Source organism: Micropterus salmoides, unplaced genomic scaffold, assembly GCF_014851395.1.
Source record: "Micropterus salmoides isolate LMB-PRFRI ecotype aquatic unplaced genomic scaffold, ASM1485139v1 Ms_hic_scaffold_7, whole genome shotgun sequence".
NCBI classification, from domain to species: domain Eukaryota; kingdom Metazoa; phylum Chordata; class Actinopteri; order Centrarchiformes; family Centrarchidae; genus Micropterus; species Micropterus salmoides.
The window spans coordinates 4,731,328-4,757,684 of NW_024044459.1; the positions used below are offsets into that span (position 1 = coordinate 4,731,328).

At 40.1% G+C, this 26,357-nt stretch overlaps 1 protein-coding gene across 2 annotated transcripts in view; it reads right to left on the minus strand.

Moving 5' to 3' along the window:
* The window catches only part of nsmfb (NMDA receptor synaptonuclear signaling and neuronal migration factor b), a 55,659-nt gene that overhangs the window by 16,212 nt on the left and 13,090 nt on the right, over nucleotides 1–26,357 (minus strand). Inside the window, exons 2-13 of one of the 2 annotated variants that reach the window (XM_038703966.1) lie at nucleotides 21,792–21,853; nucleotides 20,506–21,276; nucleotides 20,112–20,184; nucleotides 17,140–17,145; nucleotides 9,840–9,892; nucleotides 8,639–8,734; nucleotides 7,835–7,962; nucleotides 7,624–7,707; nucleotides 3,782–3,815; nucleotides 3,437–3,507; nucleotides 2,182–2,261; nucleotides 1,586–1,688 (exon numbers count right to left, since the gene is read on the minus strand). In XM_038703966.1, the coding sequence (XP_038559894.1) occupies nucleotides 1,586–1,688; nucleotides 2,182–2,261; nucleotides 3,437–3,507; nucleotides 3,782–3,815; nucleotides 7,624–7,707; nucleotides 7,835–7,962; nucleotides 8,639–8,734; nucleotides 9,840–9,892; nucleotides 17,140–17,145; nucleotides 20,112–20,184; nucleotides 20,506–21,276; nucleotides 21,792–21,853 (1,561 nt within the window). The remainder of the gene's footprint in view (nucleotides 1–1,585; nucleotides 1,689–2,181; nucleotides 2,262–3,436; nucleotides 3,508–3,781; nucleotides 3,816–7,623; nucleotides 7,708–7,834; nucleotides 7,963–8,638; nucleotides 8,735–9,839; nucleotides 9,893–17,139; nucleotides 17,146–20,111; nucleotides 20,185–20,505; nucleotides 21,277–21,791; nucleotides 21,854–26,357) is intronic. The other variant, XM_038703967.1, reaches the window with a different exon arrangement.

A 26,357-nucleotide genomic window follows, 5' to 3' on the forward strand; every position in this document is an offset into this window, starting at 1 on the left:
TCATGGTGGAGATCCAAGGCTGGCCAGTTCACAGACTTGTAATTGCTTGTGATTTCCTCATTAAAACTACATTTCCCTTAACCCCATTATGTTTGCATATGCCACGTTCACATCATACTGTAGAGACAGCAATTATAAGCAGCAACAACTATTTATCTAGATGTGCCCAACTCCTAATATTCACATGTCAGTAGATGGCAACGCACATTAATTGGCATTGTCTTTTGACTGATTTTATGGAGGTTTGTGTTACATTTAGATGGAAACATGACTAATGATGTTCAAAAATAGCGTGCAAACAATGTTAATTTCTGTTATGGACACCTACACCTAGCATTAGGCTTCTGCTAATAACTAGTATGTTTATTACTTCTTGTGTCCCCTGGAAACTTTGAAAGTGTGTTAAATTAGTCCTGTAAACAAATTTGCAGCTTTTTTCTTAATGAATTGGTCTCTTTATTTGCTGTGTTTTATTTATTTGCAGGTTTTTCATAATGTGACATATGGTATGTACTGTCAAAGTTGTGAAGATGTTTTTCTTATCCTGTTCTGTATGTCTTATTCTTATTCTCTAAATGTGCCACGCTAAACAGATTGCATTGGCTGCCTGTCTTCTAAATGATGGTTATTTTTGGTAATTATATTATATTATAAATATTAATCTACCTCAATATTACTTATTTACCACATTTGGCACCATTATGAGGTTTATTAGTTCCTCAGACATACGTTTTGTGGCTTTTCTCTGCAAGTGTCTTGACAGCCCTCACAGCTTCATACTGCATTGCATCTTTTATTAGCATTAAGGTCTAACCTATCTCCAATAGTCCCAGAATATTAATATATTAATTTTCACTTCAGACTTCTGGGTGAAATGGGCAGGAGAAGCTCTACATGAGTTTTTACCTGCAGAACAATGAGTGGTACTGCTGTAAGCCGTCATAAGAAGCAGTTGTACAGTGGTTCTAGATGTGGCTGCATGATAAAGTATGAATATTTTAGTGTGTGGGCAGGTTCATGGGCATATGCTGTATGTGCATGTGTCTGCATATAGTGTGGATCAGTCTGTGGGGGTGGAAGGATCATGGCAGAGGTACGAGTGTATAAGTATATGTGTGATTGTGTAATTGCAGCAAGGGTGAGTGGGTGCATGTGTGAGTATGTGTTAATTGAGTGTCATTCCATCATTTTTGTGTGTGTGTGTGTGTGTGTGTGTGTGTGTGTGTGTCTTCTTCATTACCCCCCCCCTCCCAAGCCTGTTCCAAGATCAGATATGTAGCCAGGGCGCAGAAGGTGTTGATAAGGTCATAATTCATACACTTGCCCCAATGATTTCTAAAAAAAACACTTACATTGCACGCACTGAAACAGCTCCTTCATACATTATTCTACCATGTATACGCAAAAAGTGTATTTGCATTCACCTCATTAGACACTGCAAGAAGTTTATTTAGTGTAGCACCTTTCACAGAGCAAGGTCAAAAGCATGCAGACATTTTAGGTAAACTTTTGCACTAACTGGTGGAGTGTGGGAGTCTTATTTGTCCTCGAGGCTTGTCGTGACTCAGAATACAAAGACGACTACCTTTTCTCCATTAGCGCTCCCCAGCACATAGCAGCCCATGATGTGTATGAGGTTGGGCTCCGGGTTCAGCTTACTCATCAGCCTGCTGAGCCGCCGCCAGAACCTGGACACACAGGCGAGGCGAGAGGTTCAGAGAATCAACAACATATGGGTAAGAGCAGCAGAGGACATGAGAAAGATGAGTTAGTAAGTGGGTCAAAACTGAATGATGGTTTATCAAGAGTAGGATTGAGGAACCACACGATAGTCACATCACATTTTTGGAGGCACTTTATGGTTTGAATAATTCCATCACATGCCTTCATGCCACCTGAAATCATTTAAATGTAAAATGTGTGTATTAGGGTAAAAGGAAATGTTACCACACTACCTACATTAAAAACATGTGACTAATGACAAACAAAATATCACCAGTTCCCTACTGTCAGCACGCTATTAATGTAGGATGAAACTTAAGACAGAGTAATCTGCTGAAACAACTCTGTTTGAATGAATACTATAGATCTCTATGTAATAGAGTTACAATGAATATACAGTATGCTACATTGTTTTCATAAATTTCACAAATACAAATACATTTTTGTAATACATCTTACTGGATCATGTCTTCCTCCTTCTCCACCTTGGCAAAGGTGGCAACTTTATTCTTCAGCAAGTACAGATGTCCTGGACCTCCCTGGGGAAAGGTGTTTGTGTTACTATAGATAGAATATAGGTATAAAAGTCCCCTCATCCCTTCATATTCTATAGAATTAAAATGGTCTGAAGAACTGATAATGTTGTGTGTAATCCCAAACTGTAATGTTTAACAGAAGCTGTGTAAAACTCCAATCACTGCTTTCAAAACTAACAGTAAGAAAATAACAAAAAGCTAAAGCAAATATTGTTAAGTTTCACAGCAATATTGGGATTGTGGACGGAGCAGTAGCAGTTTAAGTAAAGCTACTAAATATTTATCTCCAGCTGCTGATGGAAATCTGAGGAGAAACACTGGGTCCAATATGTAAGGAAATGTGTCTTAGCATCTCTTATCATTATGTGGCTTGTTTAACCAAATGTAATTCCGTGTGCATAAGGACAACAAGCCTAAACGTGATATTTGATATTGATTATGCCTAATGCATTCCAGGCAGCAGGAGATGTGTTGCATTATTCATCCAGACTACAAATGAGAACAGTGTGCAGGTGGGAAACACCATAAACTAATATTTAAGGATTAAAAATAAAGTACCAGGTCACTTCACCCCGTCGTTTCAGGGCTTGCAATATTTCCTTTATGTTAGAAGGTATGTCATTGGCTGAAAGGTGAGAGCGCTGTGCCAACACCACTGTCATGAAAAGTGTCATTATGATAAAAAAGCAGACTTATTTAATATGGAACGCTTTGGGTCTCTGATCCATAACTGCATCAGTGTAATATTATAGGGGCTGTGTGTCTGTGCAACAGTGTAAAATCCAGGGGCTCTCTGTATAATGGGTGGTGAAGGCGGAATCTTCCACCCAGCTCGTCAGCGGTTTAGGATAACCCAGCCACCACGGCTTTATCTGCCATTACTACCAGCTCAACGCTGTGAAACGAGAGGCCTAAGTCTTAAGCTTTTGTGTTTGGTCTAAAGTTCTATTAAAGGATGGATTAAATGGATTTTGTAAAATTTAAGCTGCCAGAAGTCAATATTTGTCATAAAATATGCTATTAAACTTTAAATATACTCATATATTATATGTATATTTTTAATTAGAGACCACTAACTACTACTGGTTAGAGAGTACTAACCTGACTATTTTCAGCTCAACAGTACATTAGAAAAATGTGACCTGATAATGTCACAATATTCCTCTCCTTTCACTCACCTGACAGAAAATGAGCATATTCCAGATTTTACAGCCTTTTCTGTAGGCAGTCAGCTTCTTCTCTATCTCCTCTGGGTGAGAGAGAAACAGAAATCAGAAGGGGGGGGGGTGTCACTTTTCCCACTCTGCTGTAATGATGAGACACATAAATTGGCTGTCCCTTGACACACACACACACACACACACACACACACACACACACACACACGTGTACAAGTACAAAAACAATGACTCATCTCAACACTCCAGGAAGCTTATTCCACCCTCATCTTTTTCACATTTACACTGGGAGAGTCATTTTCACTTAAGAGCTAACGTTGAAAAAAAAACACATGCCGCACTCACCAAGGATGTCATCAAACGTGGCATGTTCATGGTCCTTAAAATGGAAGATTAAAACAGAATTATTATTTCTTTAAATGAAACTGAGTTGAAATTGAATCAAACTGAACAACCCACTGATTTTCTACACAGAACGTTTGTTCATTTACAGCCATTAATGGAATCTGATTTAATTTAGACATTTTTCTAAGAGTACTGATTTTATTCTTTCACAATTACATCCCATTAGACTTTTGATGAGTGACTTACAACAACTGCAGGAATAAACTTAAATTGCTCAATCACAGCACAGCTGAGTACTGAGTACATGTCATTGCAGGTGTTTGGTCACAAACCAAAGTATTGGAAAAACGAATATGAATGTCACAGTAATTAACAGTAATTAACATTAGTCATCCAGAAAGTGCAAATATCTTTACAAAATTTCATGGTAAGGCATCCAATTTTCATATCTCAGTCTGGACCAGCTGACCAACCAACAAACTGACATTGCCATCTCTAGCTTGGCTAAAAAGGTTATGTTTTATTGTATATAAGGTAGTATGCTTGTTTTAAACTACATAGAATCTGGAGATGAAACAATGGATTTGTCTCCATGTTCTGACCCACACAAAAGTGATTGGGTTTTGGCAATACTTGAAAGAATGTTGGATCTCACTACAGACTTCAAGCATTTTGTTCTCTTTTCTTAAAAAAAATACTAGCAAAAGATTGCCTTTATGTTTTCATCTGAACAGAAAAGAACAGGGTACCACTTAACCGAACATCAAAGTCAGCCTGAAATGAGTCTGTATATTGCTTAGGAGAGACATTTCAAGTGGATGATTGACAGTGCTCTTCTTCACTCAGACAAAAATGAAATTTGGGTCCTTGACTGAACAAATCCATAGCGTACTCGGCTGTTGCTGGTCTTTGCCTATGATTGTCAGACTGGAAAAAAAGTTCTACCAAAATCAGTTTTCCAGATTTGTGCTGAAAAATAGTCACTGCAGAGGCATGAAACAACATTTAAACTGTCCTCATAGTATGATGATTGATCCAACAGATAAAACATCTGGTTAGTTAGTAGAAGTCACACTTAAATGGGCTATATGAAGTTTTTTTAATGAAATTAATCACTTTTTTCTATGTGTGAACTGGTTGTAACCTCACATGCGACCTCGCATGCGTTCTTGGTTGTTTGGAACAGCCACTAGTCTGCTGCCTATGTTAAGAAACTGGATCAGATTTTCTGCGAAATCTATTGGTTTACAAAGGCTGTGACGCTCCTGAGCTTCTTGCATACTGATATTTAACTCTATACACAGCAACAACACCGCAGGTAACGAGATGGCGTTCACTAACACCAAGAAACGGACGGCTCCCAGCACAGCACAGACTCCAACACAAACTCCATGTAAGGATAAAAAACAAATGTTTTATGTGCTGAAGCCCGTCAAGCCAAATGAGAATCAGATAGATGTCAGACGAAAACACGGACAACATCAGGAAGGTGTTTGAATCATGGAGAGCCTCCGTTTTGTTTGGGTATAAAAACCGACCCAGAGTTGGCTTTTATTCTATGGACAGGTAAGCATTAACATTAAACATTACTGCAAAGCATGTGAAATATACTGTATTTGATTTTGAATTTGTGTTTTAGTTGCTCATGTTAGATAATGTTAGCTTACTGGCTAAATACTACAGTTATATAGCTTTTGACACTAATTCACCAGCTGCAAGAAATTATGTAGCAGTACAAGGCAAATGTGGAGCAATTTGTTTTTACTAGCTATGTATACATATATATACTATAATGATGCAAGGCAGTGGTGCAACCAGCACAGATCTGGTGTTGTTTGCTTCGTTATGTTAAATTTATACAAATAGTTTTTTTGTCGGCTAAATGCAGTCAATGTAACGTTAAGCGAACATTTTAATAGTTTGACATCAAGCTGATGAAAACATTACTGTAACTAGGGACGCACAATGTTCGGCAAACAAAATGAATCAGCTGAAAATAGCAAAAAAAGCTCTTTCGTGTTCGGCCTAATAAGTCAAAAGACCAGACAAATTTTGCCAAACATGCTTCACCATGTCGGCAATGTTCTTAAAAAAGGAAAAAAAATGGTATGACCAGCTTTGAATGTTAAGCTAGCCGCACCTAAATTTGGAGTGCACATATATTTGCGCCTTTATGGTAAATCCACCTAAATGGACCAGTGCGAGCTGACAGGCAGGTTAGCTACTTTATCCTGTCATTTTCTCTCTTTACAAAGACGAGTGTTGCAGTATGAGAGTCCTACCTGAACAGAGGCTTTGAAGTCTTCATGTTACGTGATACGAGAACCACATACAACATTATTTATCATACTGGGTGGTACTTGATGAATTTAGCGCAGCGAAACACATATGACAATGTGTGGTTTGTAAAATAAGGTGTACATACAGGATATAAATAATGGGATTATATTCACAGAAAGTATAAGAAATATTACATGTGCCCATTAAAAGTAAACGGACTCATGTAATTTACTTTACCGGACCCTCTTGGGCCTCGGACCTACCCACCATAGTCTCTCCAAATCCTGTGAGAAACACTAAGTAAAAAGCACATGTTGACTGAAAAATAAATGGAAAAGAAACTTGAAAAAACTTGGTCAGTATTTGGTATTCGGGAAATTTTTTCACTATATTCGGTTTCATCTTAGGCCAAGAATTTTCATTTTGTTGCATCCCTTACTGTAACACTGCAGAGGGAGTTTAGCTGAGTTTACAGCATTTTGTGTGATGCTGTCTCCAGTGTGTTGTCTCTGTCTCTGTTTTGGTATGTTCATTAGTTCGAGCACATGCACAAGCACATACTCGGGAAAGTAGTGGTTGCAATCTGAAACCTCACTGCTACAGGCCACTGAAAACTACACATGGCCCCTTTAAATGTCATGGTAAAACTGTGTTAATAAGATGTACAGTACTCTGGTAGTGGAAGGCTAGTGTCCAGCTCTCCCTACAAATCCCCCCCAATAGGTAGTGGGTAATGGGTTATCTTGGCTAGTATGTGAAAATAATTGTATAAAGCATTTTGTGGCTCCAGAGGGAGCTGTGTCTGACAAATAAAACATCTCAATTGATGCCACTTGAGGTTGCTTACTAGACCTCGTAGCCCCATCTCTACTGATGATAGCAGCTTGAGGCCACATTAGCCGCTAGTTGCATAACACAACAGAATCGCAGATTGAACTGTCCACAGTTTGAGTTGCATTGTGGGTAATATAGGCATCAGGTTTTGGCAAAGAAGAAAATGTAGAATAAAAAAGATGATATCTCGTTCTACTGCATCAGTTTTGATCTTTTTTTTTAACTGTCCATCGTCAGTTTGACAATGTTATAGAAGTGCAATGCTAAATTAGTGGAGTACTTAAATATATCACGACAGGTGTTATGGATTGCCATGATATATGGCACAGATATTCATGGCCCCCAGAGGATGATTCCTAATAATGTTGGTGATCATCTGACTTCATCTGACACAGTTGACAAAATACAGCTCATACTGATGAATGTCCAATCAAGTCTGACCAACGTTAAGCCTGACAGGCTGAGTCTGAGATGTCACAATGTCATAAAATAGCCACGATGTGGGTAACAACATGGCCTTTTCTGTGGCATCAACAGGCCAAGCTCGTGCCTCATGGTAAGGATGTAAAAATAAGCAATGTTGCATCTTAATTTTCCATCCATCTAAACATATTGCTTTTCATGTCTTTGAAGCCAATGACAGACTTTTTTTTTTTTATAATTACAGCACGCAATGCCTTAAACCTAAATATAACAGTGGTGTACATCTGTCGATGGCTGCTACTCACATAGAGAATGGGGATGATGGAGGAGTCGTCCCTACGAATTATGTTGGGAACATATTCTGCCTTTGGGACCTTGGAGGATATCAACTGTGGAAAAAAGGAAAAATGCAGAGAAACTTCAGTACCATTGGCTGAATAGGGCATATGGAACTTGATGGAAATATTTTGTTTAACTTCAATGTCTATTTGAAATTCAATTGACTTGAAACCTCACCATGATTTTGGGTGGGATGAAGTCCTCCCCTTCACAGGCCACTCTCTCCATCTCCCTCTCCTCCTCCCAGTCAGCATCCTCATCCAGCCCTTCATCTAGTGTCCCTGAGGAAGTCTGAAGCTCGCCACCTGACTCACACACACACACACACACACACACACACACACACACAGGAACAAAGGGTGAGATGAAAGGATAACACACAAACACAATTAGGGAGGAGGGTGCTCCATTTAATAGCGTTGCACCTGTTACTTTAGACGACACAAAATGACACGACACCACTCTCATTATGCACCCAGCCAGTTTCAGACCGCTACAACAAAAAGCATTTGGCGGATGGACAACAGGTTGAAAAATGAGGATGGCTGTGTGGATGGATGACAACAGCCAAGTACAGATACAGAGAGTAGTGGAGATACAGCCAGCACATACTACAAACAGATAAACTGTAGACACACAGTTCTGGTCATTCACTACAACAAGAGGGCATGTGTCTCTGTGGTAATGTAGATGCATGTACGTTTGCTCCGTGTGTGTCTATAGCTTTGATGTGTCTATGAAAGCAACCATATCTTGTGTGTCTGCATACTAGCGTGTGTGTTTGTGTTGAAAGTGTGTGCATGTGTTTCTAGGGACATTTTTGAGCATTTTGTGTGGAAGCAAAGATGCGCTGTCTCTGGAGTCAGGTGCTTATGTGTTTATGAGCATTTCGTGTCTGTACAAAAGTGTGCATGTACTATGCAAAGTAAGTGTCTGTGTTTTTATTCATGTGCATAAGTGTTTGAGAGCGCATCGACTCACTGTCTCTGGAGTCATGTCTCTGGAGTGAGTCAGGCTTGACGGGGGTGGGGTCACTCCACGAGCGGCTGAAACTCTTGGCTCGACGGTCGACAAAGGCTGATGGAGTTGGGGGGAAGAGAGTCACTCAGACACACATCTACACTCTCTAAAGGATCATAAACCCCAAAAACAAGGATTCTGTTTTGATGTCTGCCGTTTTTTGTCATTTGGACAACATTTCTTTATGATGGATTCCAAGCAAATTGCAATTAAAATCTAACAAAATTTCATACAGAGCAATAAATATCAGAGTTTTGCTGGCCTAAACCACCTTGTTGCAGTGATGTAGCAGTGTGCGCCATGGTGTGTCAGTACATTGTGACATCACTGATGGGTGTGGTTACACATGAAAAATGCCCATCACAACTCCCCAAAGCCTAAGATGAAATCATCAAATTCCTTCTTTTGTCTGACCAGCAGTCCAAACACAGATATCTTTCTTACTGCCACATAAGATAATTCTCCCAATTGTGAATGCAGAATCAGCAGATGTTTGGCATTTTTGCTTGGAAAATGACTTGCGTGGCTAATCGATTACAATACTGAGAACATTTTTGACAGAATCGAGAGAAAATGTATTATGCATTTATTCATTATAGGATATTATATATCGATATATCTCAGTAAATGACATTCTTATTAATATTATTGATCAAATTCAAATTCCTATCACCAAGCCCCACTCATGGGCAGGACTATTGTTCATTTTGGTGTCTATTTGTATCACTGAAAGACAAAGGCTTTGAGAAAACTGAGCCAATTCCAGTGAAAAATGTTGCAATCTTTAGTTGATTCATCTCAATCTCCTGGGTTAGAGTCATAGGGGTTTCCATAGACTGATAAAAATGACACAATTCTTTTTCTAAAGCAAATTTAAGTGCACAGTCTCAGCTGCAGAAACACACTAACATACACATAGACCAGTCTAAACGAAAATCAGTTAACAACAAGGGTTTTAAGGAATGATTCATAAACATACTCTTAACACAATAATCCTATAAACATGCACAGTTCTGTTGCTCCATGCATAAAGCACAAAGAAATTCTGATGAACCTCAAGTCCGATGTTATGATGGTACATGTTGTGGAGCATGAATGAATGAAAACGTACTGACATCAACACACATACAGTACATGCAGACAAATACAGTGAAAGACTTACTCTGGACCTTCATCCTGCGGCTGCCCACCATCCTAAGGTGTTTGCGGAAATTTCTACCATTTTAGGGAAGAGAAGAAGGAGACAAAGACATCAAGAACGAGGAGCAGAACAGAGGAACAGAGCCAGGGAATGAAAAGATAAACTTATAAAAACAGATGAACAGAAAGCACAGGCAAGAAGCCACTGTGGATCCTTGCCAGAGCTGTGACAAGAAGATTGGTACCAAAATCAGCTCTGTTTCTCCAGAACATAGCTCCATCTCGAGCACACAGTAACATGTTAGCACACATTATGCTACAGAGTACCTTAAAGTCCCAGTCTAATATTTTATACATAAAATAATACAAAATAAAAAATATAAAATAAGACTTTTATTTGTTTTATACAAAACAAGCAAGGAGAACTCATTGTTCCTTTAGGAACCAAGCTAAAGAGCTTGCTAAATGACAGTAAACTCGCTAGCGGAGAGAATGGTCCTGGCTGGCTAGTGCCTTATCTCGCAAGCTACAGTCAACACTAGCAACCTGTGAGTAGTCCATGTGTCACTAGCAAGTCTGTAGGTCATCTCTTTTTTTACAAAGATGCACAGATGAATTTTCTGGTGTGGCTGGGCCTTAAAATGATGGAATTTAAAGGAAACATTCTAGATAACTAATTGTTATTGTTGTATCTATGCTGCCTGCTAACAGTTTAGCATTAAAAGATCTGACATTGAGGTGGTTTTGGTACCAATGGTTTGATTGATTGATGCACTTGATACACTGGACCAAAAAAGGTGCCAGTGTAATTCTTTAAATGATGAGTGTTTGAAGTTACTCAGACATGTCATATCAAAGTTTTTATAAACCCCTGCAAGAGAAGAAATCTTTAAATTACGTTCCTGCTCTGTTGGGTGCCTGCCTGGCATTACTTCCGCACAGGTTGTGCCCCCGGTGACAAACAAATGCCTGGATTTCATTTTTTTCATCAAAGGCATTGTATGATTCATGTTTCATACCGCTCGAGAAAAGGGGTGCGACAGAAAGAGAATAAGAAAAGAGAAACGCGGGTTGCTGTCTAGCTCAGTCAGTAAAGCGCGCACCCCATGTACAAGGCCGAGTCCTTATGGCAGCATCCCAGGTTCAACTCTGGCCTGCAGCCCTTTGCTGTGTGTCATCCCCTCTCTACCTAATTTCCTGTCTCTCTCTATCCTTTTTGGAATAAAGGCAAAAATGTCTGTCACTCTTTAAGTTAAGATGAGACAATACACATAGCTCATCAGACAAGACGATCCATGATATTGGGTTTGCAAGAATTTCACGAGAGTTTAACACTATTTTTAAGAAGTCTTCAATGACTGAAAGTCAAGAAATTGCAAAACAATGCAGTAGCATTTTGAAATGTTGCTTACATATTGTTCATGTCTTGTCTGTCTCTCTGTTGCCGTTTATTGTTTCCACTGGATACCCAAAATGCTGCCACACAAACGATTTAAAAGTGGTGGGGGCATCTTATAGGCTAATTTCACCCTCACACTCATGCTGATATCATAGGCCAACTTTTCACCTCAATGAGAAATATGGTCATGTCACCCCTATCTGAAGCTACAGTATGAAAACAAAAGCTTCTTGTAGAAGGTACACACTGCCTCAGCTGGAGTATTGCAAAATTACTGGCACTCAAATGAACAGTTGTTTAAAGGGAACTCCACTGATTTTACACGTGAAGATCAGTTCACCCATAATTGGGAAATTTATTACAAAACAGCTGTAATAATGGCTTTTGTGGCTTTGGAAGGACCTTGTAAAGTCAGAGAAAATAATCCAAGTGATGTCATCAGCTCCATTTTTAATGGAAAGCCTGGATTACAAACAGGGAGCATGGGGTTTGAAATACCCCATGCATTGTGGGAAATGTAGGATTTCAAAGGCTTTGGAGATTGATTGTTTTCAAATCTGTCTCTTGCTAGTCCCCCAACTTTACTGACGTGCAATCACTGGAGTACATTTTAGAGCTGGGCGATATATCGACTTAATAAAATGAATTTCAAATGATTTTACACATTGAAAAATATCTACATCATGGCAATTAATTTTTTTAAGGGTTACTTTCAGTCAAAACGTAAAGTCAATGATAGCTAGCTACATTAATTGTCTTGAGTCACAACAGTTCTATAAACAGCATCGTGAACAGTTGAACTATAGAGTTTGTCTCAAAACAGATCTAACAGAGAAAAATACTACACACAGATTTGTGCTCTCGGTGTGTATTTGTTGACATGGTATTATCTCTGGTTATGAGAAGTGAAGCCATGGATTCTGCTTTGTTCATTCTGTCCCTGCTATATAATTTGAAAGCTAAGGTTAGCTAACCTGTAGCCAGTGTGCTGACGTTTGTGCTGAAACTGATTATTAAATTGGTCTATTTAGCTGAAACATCTGGTACTGACAATCCACAGCTGTATGATGTGGGCTGTACTGTTTGAATATGCAAAACAATCACAGCCTTGATGCAGGATTTTTATTATTTTGTTGTTTTTAGTCTCAGTAGGCTGCATTTTGAGCCTTATTACCAGTGCAAACTTCCCTGAATTGCAAGTAGGTAGCTTTGTGAAGCTGTGATAAGACAACTGAAAACTGATATGGCTGGTCCACAACCCCACTACTCATTATTTTTAATAAGACCCACCTCCCTAATTATTTATTGCTAGCTTGTTTATGTCACTTCGTACTGAACAACAAAGTCAAACAAAAGGCCTTGTCGTTAATAAAAAGCCAATATCAACTGATGTATTAGTGTATCCCTAACCAAAGAGCAGCGAGGTGTCACAGAAAAATGCAAAGCACGCACACCTCCCATGCGTTCCATTTTAGTTTTGGGATTCTCAAGCTATTTTGTATCCATAGTGCAGTTTTAAGGCATTCCAAAGAACAATGTTGACATGTCAGTTGTGATTGCAGGAGTCGTGAAGGCAGAGCCTAAAATAGAGGGATGACTCAGAGGAGAGGGGGATCCATCATCCGTCAGCCAGTGTTATATTTTCACACTGAGTGACAACAGCTTTTAAAATCACTAACACCCGCGCATCAAGACCACCAAGTCAAATTCATGTTAGTGTGTGTGCATGCATATGTGTGGGTCTGCAGCTATCTCACACAACCCTCTCAATCGGCCTGTGACCTTTCTAAATGCTTTGCAAAGAAACAGTTTGTTTATTCAAACATGCATAATTCTATTTATGAAACTGAGATGTAACTTTCTATTAAAAGAAAAATAGTTCTCCTTCACTGCAACACACACAAATACACACATAGGCTCAAACAACGAATGGCATGTATCAAGCCTCGGTGGCTGTGAGGTCTGTTGCCAAATACTGATCGATTTGTTCACTTTGAGTGCCAGCCACTGAGCAGTGAGCTACGGCCTTGTATTGATAGACCTCGCTTTCACACGTCAGTGTTCAGTGAGGAACACTGATTAAACCCACAGCCTCAAGGACTCACTGCACACACACACACACACACCATAGGAAGCTATTACAAGGTTTGTGATGGCCCTATAGCAGCAGTTGAGGACAGGAGGACAAAGAATGTTTTGTTTCCTGTGTAAAAACATAGTAACTAAGCATACGTGGAACAAGAAGAGTCAGCAGGATATGGAGGCACAGACGCAATTTGACACAATTTGTTCTATTTATATGCATTTATAGTCAGAGAATCAAACTGTTAACATTAAAGGAGCGAGAGGGGCGTGAGGAGCGTGAGTAATCATGTTTTCAGAGATAATAACAGAGGTGACAGAGGATGTGATCGACATGACGTCATTTCACCTACTGTTAATGAAAATTATTAAGAGCATTGTTGAATGTGTCATCACGTGATCCGTATTATTCAGACATTTTTATGACATTATTTACAAGCTGGATTTCACATTTTAGTGGCATTTTTAGTGGTAATTGTTTATGTTGTTCATCTTGCTTCTTGTGGTTAAAAGGAAAAATCGCTGATTGGCTATTTATAGCTATCACTTGTTAGAATTATTAATAACAAGTACAGTTAATAAGTACACAATAAATAAAGCATCTGGTTAATTTGCTGTTTTTTGTTAACGGTGTATTTGTTGCAATGTATTCAGTTTCCTCAAAAAGGCCTTTGAAGGTTTTAAAAATTGAAGTTTACATACACATATTTTATCTTGCCTGCTGTATGCAGTAATCTTGGTTATTAAATGTTTTTATAGCCGAGTGCTGGCCATCAGGAGGCGTCACACATCGATGAACTAAAAGTGGGATTGCTGTGCCAGTGGATTGTGCGCACAGGAGGCTGTTCAATCCCTTTTTGCAGAGGTTGTAGAGGAAGTACATTGTCAGATGTTGAACGATGTAACATGTCAATAAAACTCAATAGTTAGATGTTTCAAAGTAAAAGCCTATCAGAAACAGGGGGGCTTTAGGAGCTGCTGGAGTGTTTTAACAGTGAAACGCCTGTGCTGGAAGTATTGTCAGTAGCTCGAAAAGAAAAAGGTTGTCTTGGCAGATGAGGTTAATAAAGGCCCTAGGCTATTACATTTATTCATTTTAGCTGACGCTTTTATCCAAAGCGACTTACAATTGCTATACATGTCAGAGGTCACACGCCTCTGGAGCAACTAAGGGTTAAGTGTCTTGCTCAGGGACACAATGGTGGATGGGTCACAGTGGGGAGGCATGTGTCTTATCCATTGTGCCATCACCACTATTAGACAATTTACAGTACACATAGAGATAAGGTTAAAAATCAGCCAAATGGTCATTTAAGAAAAAACGAGTTTTAAAGATCTGATTTGAGACTGATGATGAGTCTTGTCAAGAAGGGTATTTCTTTGCTGTGTAATAAGGGAACTGTAACAGGGACAGTTGGGAACCACACAGGACAGGACAGGACAGCCAGGACACGGTACCTCTCCATCATGGTGGCTGCCTCCTGCTCTCTTTTCCGCCTCTTTTTCTCAGCAATGCCTCGGAAAGCCCTGCCAGGATGTCAAAGCGTTAAGTGGTTTTGTGGGGAAATAAAGTTTAAAGTTTTCGCTGCACCTGACGTAACACCAAATCATTTTTGTCAGAACCCAAACTGGCCCAAAGGGTAAATAATCTTTCCAGAACTGATTTAACTCAGAAATCATACAGTCCTACTACAGTAGTTATTTTTTTAAATAGCCCTGAGTGAAATGCCACAACATTAAGAAAAATGTACTAGATTTAAGCCCTTTGAGTCTAGTTGGGTTCAGGCATGAATATAAAGTTCCATTCATGATGGTTTGGGGCAACAATAAAGGGGCAACAATAAAGGGGTATTAAGTCCATAAGGGTTAGTGAGAGGTTTGGTTAACTCTGCTGAGTGGTTAGAGTTAGCAGCACAGGGATGTTTATTCCACCAGAGGAGGAAGACATTGTGAATATTCTCAGGTAGTACACGCACACACACACTAGGACCACAATGCAGGATAGGGATCTACAAGAGAGACACTGAGGAGTAACCAGGGAACTGCCTATCCAATGTGAGATAACTATATCGTTAAGTCATTAGCCAGCCAACTCCTGATACTAATGACTCGCTGTCATCTTTGAGTCTTTTTCATTTATATCTTATTTAAAAATTAATTATAACACTTTATTTTTTTACTTTATTTTTTTCTGTCTAGCGATGTTATTTCTCATTCTGCCAGTGTAAGTTGGTGAGCGTGGGTGTGTCTTTCCTGAAGGGGACAGTAATGGTTCTGACAGGATGTCAAGCATAATGAGAATCATCAGTGACAACGTATGTCTAGAAATGAAGTCATGTCCTGCAGCCTGGTTCTGACTGACAGAGCGACAGCTGACGAGCTCTGGGACGACAAACAACGGGCTGAAGTCAGTGGACTGCGTACAGTGCTTATTATCCAACAGCCTGCATAGCTCTGCCTGTGCATTGCTATTACACCATTCCCCCATAAGCTCAATCACTTTCTCTTCCCTCTCCCTGAAAAAGATGAACATGTTGGAAGTGACTCTTCCTTCAGCCTGTCACTCTTTCCACTAGCTGCCATCACCAGAATCTCTGAAAGCTGAGAGCCCTCTTCCTCTTTTGTGCTTTTGAAGCAATCCAGTAGATTTCCCACCGAAATTCAACCAAGTGGTTAGAAATAAAATTACATGGCAATATTCCTGTTCAGTAATGGCAATTTTATGTCTCAGATTTCATAAAGAAATGCTTTTGTGATCATACAGCCAATATGCTTAACAGGATTTTACAGTACATCTGCTACACAGTTAGTAGCGCTAGCCCACTTTTGGTTATAGTTACAAACTGCTGTTAAGAGTTTTGTCACAATGTGAAAGTTTTCATATCTAAGGACCCCTAACTAATGAAACTGCTGTCAGCTTTGCTGTGTACTTGCTGAGCTAATGTTAGCTTTATATACCGAAAGATCAAGCTGCTTCTAATCAGATTCACTAAGCTACCTGCTAACCAGAGAACCAGAGAGAGAAAAGTGTGCGATCTGCGTGATTATTTATGCAGAGAGAGACTGACCACTCTGCTGATCTCTTCCTCTTTGATCTACAAAACCATACAGCCCACTCTCTACGTTTGAGAGTGGTGCTGCTCCTTTTTATTGTGAAGAAACCATATTTGGCTGAATGTAATTTGCACATGCAAAGAACTTATTATTGAGTTTGACTGAGTAATTAATTAATGTGACTTCTCTCTTTTATAATGCTAAAGCAGCACTAATGCTAGATAAATGAATACCTATTGTTACATGTCTTATTCATCGGCTTCTTCTGTGCCTTTCTTAACAATTAACCACAATGAAATGGCGTTGCTGGACGCAATGCTTTGCTTTGACCAATATGCTTTTCATGATAGCTGCATAAGCAGCTTTAGGCAGACATTAAGTGTGTGTATTAAGTCAGTGTTGCAATGTGTTGCTGTGTAATGTATGAAAGATCGCATCAGTTAAGCAGCTGTCACTATTCAGACGAGGTACACCGATACTTTAACCCTTTAACTTGATACACTATTTGTGTAACTAGAATATTCCTGTGCATTCAGTATTGCTGATTCTCATTTCATTCCCGGTGTACAGTACCTTCCCTGCACTTCAGTTGACTACTGACTGAATCAATAACTTCAAACACACAGTCCATAAGACACTGAGGTTGTTGGGTTGAGGACACAGCAGACTGAATAGCACAAAGCCACATGAGGAAAAGGCATTTCAAGACATGTTACCTAACTGACAGAGTGAGAAAAAGAAAGAGCAATGAGGAAGAACAGTGGGGGCGGTTGAAAGGGTTACTCACGATATTCTACAGTCGTGGTTTGGAAAGCCACCACATAGAGAGGAGAGGAAGAAGAGAGGACAAAATGAAAGAGAGGTTAGCAACAGGTCCAGCCAAATACTCCACACACACATCACAGATTGCTTTATGTTGCAGTTCTCACTTTCAGGTGAGGATACAATGAGCAAAAAAAAACTCACCTGGAGTAGAAAAGTATATAAACTCAAAATATGTGAGCAAGGACAGATTCTTTCTACAGCTCTGATGAGGATAATATGTATACCTACCTGATCAAAATGTCTCATTAGAAGAGTTTAAAGACTGTCCATAGACAAATAATTTGATCAATTCTACAAAAAATGTGTAATTAATCAAATCACAACAAACCCATCTTATTGGAGGTGAAACACTGATTGGCCAGTCATTTTAATCACAGGCCAGTGTCATGCCCATATATCAGTCTGACCCTAATAGTGACACTGGCAGATGGAAACAGATGGAAAAAGGGAGGAGAAAGGCTGACATGTAGAGAGAGAAGAGGGAGCGTGGGAGAGACGAGGGGAAAGATCAAGTCTATTTGAGGGTCATAATTATAAGATCTGGGTGATAGGTGATAATTTACTAGTCGCAAAGAGTGGAGGGCACATGTGTGTGCGTGTGTGTGTTGGTTTATCCATGTGAACAGTTTAGACCAACACACATTCTTTACTTTCTAAATCTGGTCAATTGTTCAAGTTGACAAGTTGGTGTTTTATTCTTTAAATGGGAGAATATCAATGTCAAAAAGTCCAAGTAAAGATCTCTCTAACCAGCATTTAAATCAATTATTTCCAAAGGAATCACCATGATTAGTGGATTTGTTCGTGGGGGTGAAGTAAATCCATGCAAATGTTTTGCATCCAGTTAAACTCTGACCCACGAACTTGCCCACTGAACAATGCCAGAGCTGATCTTTGAGGGGACGGAGAGCTAGAGAGTCCAAAATGGAGGAAGCTATTGCAACTTGGTAGCTGTGTATCACCACTTTTCCTCCTCCGTTGGGGTATAAATAGCTTCACAATGGTTAACCGACAGTTATGAAGAAAAAGTTACAAAATGCTTGAATTCAGTTAACTGAGAAATGTGAAAATGAACTGCTTTGTTAGCCACTAAGCTGATGAGTTTGCTAGCTGATTGCTTGCTAACTAACGGCAAGTTCAGAAGGGAGGTGGAACCACTAAGGGCATCACTTTGTGTTGAAAAGTGATGACATATGGCTCATGATGCGTCATGATAAGTGATATTAGGTTCACAAGAACGTGACAAAAAGATCCTTAAACGGTGTTTTAAAGATATCCTCAATGCCGAGATACATGAACAGGAGGTCTGGGGTGACCTCCCCCAGAAAATTTTGATCTCTAAACACTTAATTTCCTGCATTCTGGTGAAAGTTTCTGCACAAATTTATGGTGGAAATGCATTTATTTATGTCAAAGGAAACACAAAATTATGGTGGAGTGGCAGGTGACATTTCCAAATATATAATTAGAATATAATACAGTGGAGCTCTCAGGCATTCTATGTTGCTTTAAGATCTGCTTCTCTGTAGAACAACTTTTCTCATGTAATATCATCCCTGCTGAGGCAACATATATGTAGGCATGATTAAGTCTTCCTCCTCTTTTGTCATGTTCAAAGGGGGACAACGGAAAACGCTCCCTTTTTTGTGCATAGAAGTTGCTAGAGTTACTGATTGGTGCCGCATGTTTTTGGGTCATTTTATAATCAGTAGCTTGTTAGCTTTAGTTACTTTTTTTTGACAATGCACATTTGTTTCTTCTATATTTTAATTGCATGTTTTCTTAATGTGCAAATAAACTTTTCTAAAGGTATTTTCATTTGTTATTTAACTGCAAGCTATATTTCAGAACATTTTTTAAAAACAAATTATGCTTTAAAAAAAGAGGTGGGCACATGTCCCCAGCGTCCCCAGTGTGAATGACACCTATGAGAAGCACTAAGAAGTGCTGCATGCTTCCTTTCAGCGCCCATGTTAACCAATTGGGCATGCCATGGTCTGCAGAGATAGTTTTGGCATCCGGTCTACAAATAAGAAACCAGACAACACACTGACAATCTATTATTAACAACATAAATGATAAATTATATATGATATAAATTATGTGATTCTGATAAATGAAATGAAATATGCATGTCATGCTTGCCAATCCTTTTTATTTCTCCTGTCACCTCTGCTCTGCTGGAGTTTCAATTATTCATGATTTCAAAACCTGCCCATCCACTGTAACTATTAAAAATAGTATCACCGCTGTTTTTGCAAACAACAGGAACAAAAAAGCAAGCTTGACATGTTGTCTTTTAGCAAAGTGCAACTTAAATTTAAAAATAGAACTGCAAAATGGACCGCATTTGATTTTAAATTATGTGTTGATATTTGACTATGTCAAATGAAACTGGCAATTTTCGTAATAGGTGGGTATAAAAAATACCATACAAAGGGCACAAATTTCTCTTTGCATTATCAATGTGCAAAAGTTCACTTTGCAAATTTGATTTCAAGTTTTGGCTGCACATTTTCTGCCAATTTGAACTGGAAAAGAAAAGTGCATTTAACATTTTTTCAATTAAACTGATTTGTTTATTATGCTTAATCAAATGAAAAATTTCATTCCAATTTGGTTAAAAAATGTATTTCATTTATGGCAGTCAATAACGTCCACAGCTCAGAGACGTTACCTAAAAGGTGGATAACAGAAGTGACAACTATAACTGGCCAATACTTATACTTATTATAACAAGTTGTTCTGGCTTCATAACCAACAAGTGAGAAATGTGTGAAAAGCTCATTAAGACTTTGTAGTAGAAGACTACATTTGAGCTGTAAGTGTTGGAAGGAAAAAAACGGAGCCATATCCTGCCAACACGGTGGTCAGGCAGTAAGACACTGTGATGTACAGAGTGGGAGTGAAGGCGGATTTCCATGCCATACTCACGCCTGCATGGTGGTGGTGGCTGTCTGAAAGCTGAACATATTCTCTTTGGGGAACCAGCTATTAGGATTGTCCTCTGCAAACAGAGAAAACAAAAGGAAGGCGTGGCATCAGCGAGCAGAACATTCAAAAGCGGCCCTTACAATTAGCGGAGGAGGCAAGTGAATGCATGATGACAAAGTGTGAAGTGAAAGATCTGAGGGTGAATGGGGTGAATTACACTTTGTTTTGTTTTTTTATTCACATAAAATTCACGGTATGTTTAGGTATTGCAAACATTTTGTCACACCTGTTACTTTGCAAATTATAGGTTAATACATGAACCGCATAGCAAATTCTCTTCTCTCTTTCATATTTATTTAAGCTCCCATCCATCTTCCCATTCATCTATCTTTACCCCTGTCATCAGTAGACGCTCTGTCCTCGCTGTACATCCTCTCCAGTTTCTTGCGATGCTTTCCTCCATCTCGCGGTGAGGTCTCCATGTCCAGGGAGCGCTGGCTCTGACACGGAGCCCGAATGCAGGCCACGCAGTCTGGGGTGTAGTCGTCCCGCGACCCCCCTCTCCTCATCCCCCAGTCCCGGATGTTGTTGGCACTCCCTGAGCTCTGCAGCGGCTGCGACGATGATGTCAAGCCTCCGTGATGCGGGTGGGCATGGTGATTGTTGCTGCGGTGATGGCTACTACGGTGATGGCTACCACGGGCGGCTGTGGCGGATGGCTGGGTGGTGCAGGACGGGTTGTGGTTGCCAGAGGCAGGGGCCTGGGACAGAAGCTGCTCCCTGGTGCCCTTCAGCACCTCCAGCTCCAGGCTCTCCTCACTGCCACGGCCCCCCAGGGTCATCCCTCCTTCCCTGGTGATTGTGTACACCCTGGCCGGCTTCACCACCGCGCTCTGCTCTGGTTCTCTGGCACGTGGTGGGTCCTCTGAGGAGAGGCTGCGCTCAACAGAGAGTCGACGTTTGGAGGGGCCCAAAGGTGCCTGAGCCTGGAGGGTGTTGGCCTGAGGCTGAGACTGTAGATGAGCACTGGGGTTGGATTGGCTGGACTGGTTGGGTTTAGCAATGGGCAAACAGCGGCTCCGTGGTGGCAGATTGTTGTTATGCAAGCGGCTGACGTCTGGAGAGTCGCAGTCCTGTCCGGGGAAGGTGTCAGACAAGAGATGATCTGGAGATACAGAGAAAGAAAATAAGATGAAGAGAAGTAAATCTCTGGGTTTAGAAAGCTGTAATTTATACAGCTTTTGTAAAGGAGTACCAGATAAATACATTAAATATAAATGTAAATGAAGAGAGACTGTTGTGCTTTGGGATTTGTAGCTTTGGCAACAGAGTGGTAAACATTTGCGAGACAGCAGAGCTTTCGGGAGGATAAGAAGAGAAAGGTGGCTGAGTGATAGAAAAGAGCAAGGAGAGGAATGATGAAATATTTGGAAATGGATGAGCTGGTACAGTACATGATTAGCTTTGGCATAATCAAAAGCCCAGATGTCCTGGAGGGTCACGGAGGATAGATGCTCCTTCTACAATGCTGCAGGCTTGTAACTAACTCATGGAAACTCATTTTTTCATGCTATATATAGTAGCAGAAAGCTACTCTTTTCCTCTGTTTACTTCAGCTGACAAGGCTAGTTATTGGGTGCTACATAATGATTTTATTTCAACACTGTGTGTGTCACCTACCTGCTCCGTTGCGGTTCTCCGGATTGGTATTGGAAAGGTATTCTCCGAATGCTCGGGCTGCTCTGTAGAGACAACAAGAGCAGCAGTTAACCCTGAGCCCTACTGCACCACTGCTATTGTCAAACACAGAGTAGTGACTCACAAAGAGTCACAGGATTCTCTCCACATAAACAGTCTGTCGGAGCTTTTTATCTACAAGGTCTCTTCATGGGTGACATTACATGCTACCAGTCAAGTAGATTACACCACCACAGCAGTCTGTAACAGGCAATTTTATTGTTAGTGTCCTGAATCCATACTCTGTAACAGCCGTCTCTCACCAGAGTAACAGCATGTTCTTACATAGTGACTGAAGGACTAGGAAACAGCATGGAAGCTACAGCTTGCCTCCCCTGCACATCTGATAGGCCCCATAGGGGACATTGCACGTGCCAGCCATAAAGCCAGGAAAGAAACGCAGACACATATACATGTTATGAAAGTGCACAGTGATGAACTGGCATGTTCTGCAGAATATCTGTGGCAGACTGTCTCTAGTATATAAAACATAATGTCCTCTCTTACATGTAATTCGCCTCAGATAATTCTCTCAGCACTGCTGCTGTCAGACTTTATCTCTGGATTTCTGAAACATAAAAATCACCCGTATTGGACTGAAACACAAGAATTAATGGATTTGTTTTTCAAATAAAGCACTTTACACAACCATGAGTGCACTCATTTTTCAGCACTGGTGGACACAAAATACCATGTCCTGTACTCTGCACTGCAATCTATATTCCGTAGTGCTAAAACCATACCAGAGCTTTGCTTTAAAATAAAAGGCAACAGCAGTTCAAAAGTAGTTCAAGCTCTGTGCTTTGAAAAGCCACAAGGCCTTCAGGCTTCATTCCATTTAAAAACACCTACTTCTACCTACCTCTCCTACCTGCTAGGGCCAATCAACACTAACCTTCATAAAATCTAACGCTTACTGTCTATTTGTAGGACCTATTGTACACAGGGCAATTCTCATGTAAGAACGTATCATTCAAAATTAAATGATTAGTGAATTCAATCATACATACAAAAGTCGAACTGAAATTAAAGTTTACTAGTAATCTAGCAACTTTTTGAGCAGACCTCTTTCTTCTCTCAGTGGTTGGGTCGCCAATATTTCTCAGTGAATGTGTAATTCAATTTGTGTTCCTTATCTACTGGCTGTGTCCCTGATAATTTTAAAACTTCTTGTGCAAAACCAATGCTAAAAAAAACTGTTCTGGATCCCTCCCTCAAAACCACACACCAATTTCCAAGCTCCTTTTTATATCCAAAACTTTAGACAAAATAGTGTGCAAACAACTGCTCCATGCACTGGAAAATAACACCTTTGAAAAGATTCAATCTGGTTTCCGGAAGTATCACCACACTGAGACTGGAATGCTTAAGGTAACCAACAATCTTTCAATGGCTGCAAATGATGGCATGTATTCAGTTCTTGTACTCCTGGACATTAGCGCAGATTTTGACACAGCATCCTGTTAGACAGGCTGAGGCACTGGGTGGGGATTTCTGGTACAGCCTTGGTTTTCATTGTACCTGTTGAATTGGAGGTTCTGTGTCTCTGAAAACTATGTCTCTTCATTTTGTTCTCTTGAGTATGGTGTGCCTCAGGGGTCAGTTTTAGGACCTATGTTATTTTCTTCATTCTTTTCATGCTTCCCCTTGGACACATTATTGAGAGACATGGTGTCTCTTTTCATGTTAATGTAGATGATACACAGATGTGCTTGTCCATCAGATCCACAGACCCTGCAATGCTGAGTTCACTTAATGTCTCTGTGATATCAAAACTGCATTTTAGCCAGCTGAACTCAGACAAATCCTGGTCATGACCAGAGATCCTGGTCATTGGGTCCCAGCACAAGGCAAATCAAATTCTGCCATCTGCTGGTTCCTTAGTGGATCATGTGAAGCCTGTTATGAGGAATCTTGGCACCTGGTTTGAATCTAAGTTTTGAGCACCACACCGCAACTTGTGCAATTTTACATGCCTTCATCTCATCACAGCTGGATTACTGCAACAGCCTTTTGACTAGCTGACTTGACTAGCTCATCTCATCACTCCTGTGTTAACCTCTTTACACTGGCTCCCAGTATATTTTAGAATAGTTTTAAAATGTTACTAATTACTTTTAATTCTCTTCATGGCCTCTCGCCCTGCTATATATCTGACCGTTTAGTACTGTACGCACCAGCTCGTACTTTGCGATGCTCGGGCAGAGGTCTGCTTTCTGTTCCAGAGGCCCAGCTGCAAACCAAAGGAGACAGAGCTTAAAGACTTCTTAAAACATACTTTTAGCAGAGAGCCTTTCCTGATTATATTTGACTTCATACAGGTTTATGTTTATTGAGAACCAAGTCACAAAAGTATTGTATGTGTAAACCTACTTGGAAATAAAGCTGATTCTGATTTTAACTCCTTGGTTTTATATGCTTCTTGATTTTATCAGTTTCAACTGTTGTTCTTGGTTTTATCTGTTTTCTTTTAAAAACCTGACAGTTTTATGACTGTGCATTTATTTCCTGCCCTTGTGAAGCACTTTGTAACATGAAAAGCGCTCTGTAAATAAAGATTATTTTTATTACTATTATCATTGTTTTTTAGCCAGATACAGATGTATCATGCTGAAACACCTACATACTTACAATACACAACACAAAATATGCGGGCCACACATACCTACAGAGAAACAGTAAAGCCTACAATTACTCTCCTCCCACTATCTCTGACCTGGCACTCCTGCCATCTAGACACACATATACGCATATGGACTCCCACATCGTCAGAGTGTGCATGTGGAGCAGCATGCAGAAAAATAAATAGGCTACACATACACACGCACAATCCGCTTTCTAAATGCACACGTAGCTAAATCTCAGGGGGGCGCAGTGAAATGGAATTGCTGTCTTGTTGCTGCACCCTATATGCCTGCCTACTAAGACACTCTAAGTAATTAAATACGAGGCGGCACGTGCCGTGGTGGCGCTCCCTGTAAAAACTCCCCTCCCAGCCTGGTTGATGTGCGCAGAGGAGGAGGGAGGGCACGAGGAAGAAAATGAATTCATCTCTGATGTATCTGCTTGACTGGAAAAAATATTCCATAAGCTACCTTGAGAAAAAAAGGAATGTGAAAACACGTTGCGGGTCACAGAGGACAAAGCGCTGCAGTATCCCAAGCACACACGGACTGAAGGTAGAGTTTATAGGAAAAGCTATTTCACTGCACTGCTGCTTTAAACTGATGTTTAAAGCAATGAACTGTGTTCCATGGTGGTCCATTACATGAGACCAAATAAAAAATTTTAAATTCATTTTGTTAGGTTTTAGCAACTTGTTTATTCATTAACTCTGACAACATTTGTTAGTAGTTGTAGTTGAGCAACTAGGGGTTAAGTGTCTTGCTCGGGGACACAATGGTAGATGTCTCATAGTGGGAATTGAACCTAGGTCTCCTACACCAAAGGCAAGCATCTTATATATGCGCCATCACCACCAACCCTGAACAATAGGCTCAGTTTATTGAAAATATGTATCAACTCTTGTCTCATAACTGTGTGTAAACCATTCCTCTTTTGTGGAGCAGCTTATACTCACATGAAGGAGTTTCAATACAGTGCCTCACAGCTAATAAGCTATGATAGGTTCCTCCACTTTGGATTCTTTGGCTCTCTATTCTGTCAAAGGTCAGCACTGTCTTGCAAAGGCAAAAGACATGTCTCCAAATTTATGATTTCCATGTGTCCATATGTGTAGAAAGATAACTGTTTGCTAACATGTTGGCTCTATCAACTTTAAAGAGGTGGTATTATGCTTTTTGCCTTTTTCCCTCTCCTTTATTGAGTTATATTTTTTTTTATACCTATATTTTTTATACATTTTTTGTGCATGTAATAGGTTTGCAAAGTGAAAAAGCCCAAAGTCCACCCCAAAGGGAGTTCCCATCTCCCACAGAAAACACTGCTCTGAACTACTTGAAAACAGCTCATTTGTAGTCCAGCCATTTCCCTTTCAAAAAGCAAAACGCTCGCTAAGCGGCTAGTCCTACACTCCCTCTAAATCGCCGGTGGAAAACCAGTGAGCTACAGCAGCACACCTCCCCTCTCCCTTCCAAACACTAGCTACCCTCCAGGCAGTCAGTGGACATAAAGTTGTTACTGTGATGTAGAGACAGAGCTCAGCTTTATGGATGAAAGATACTTTTGTTACAGATTAATAACTCACCACTCTGAAACTCTTGCTCCAGTCCATGTTGCTAAGCCGGTAAGGGGATATACAGCTGTATCGAAGCTGTTTACCAGCTTCTCACGACCTGCCCTACTCTGCTTCTGATTGGCTAGTAGTCCTTAACTAGGAGCTGATCATGTGCAACTCTCAACAAAGATCATGTAGAGACAAGATGTATCACTCCATAGCTAAAACAAAGCCTTCAACACACAGAGTGAAAAGAGGAGCTGCAGCAATTTTGCAGTATGACAAAATTATGGTATTTTCAACCATGTAAACCTGTTCTGGTACAACCACTA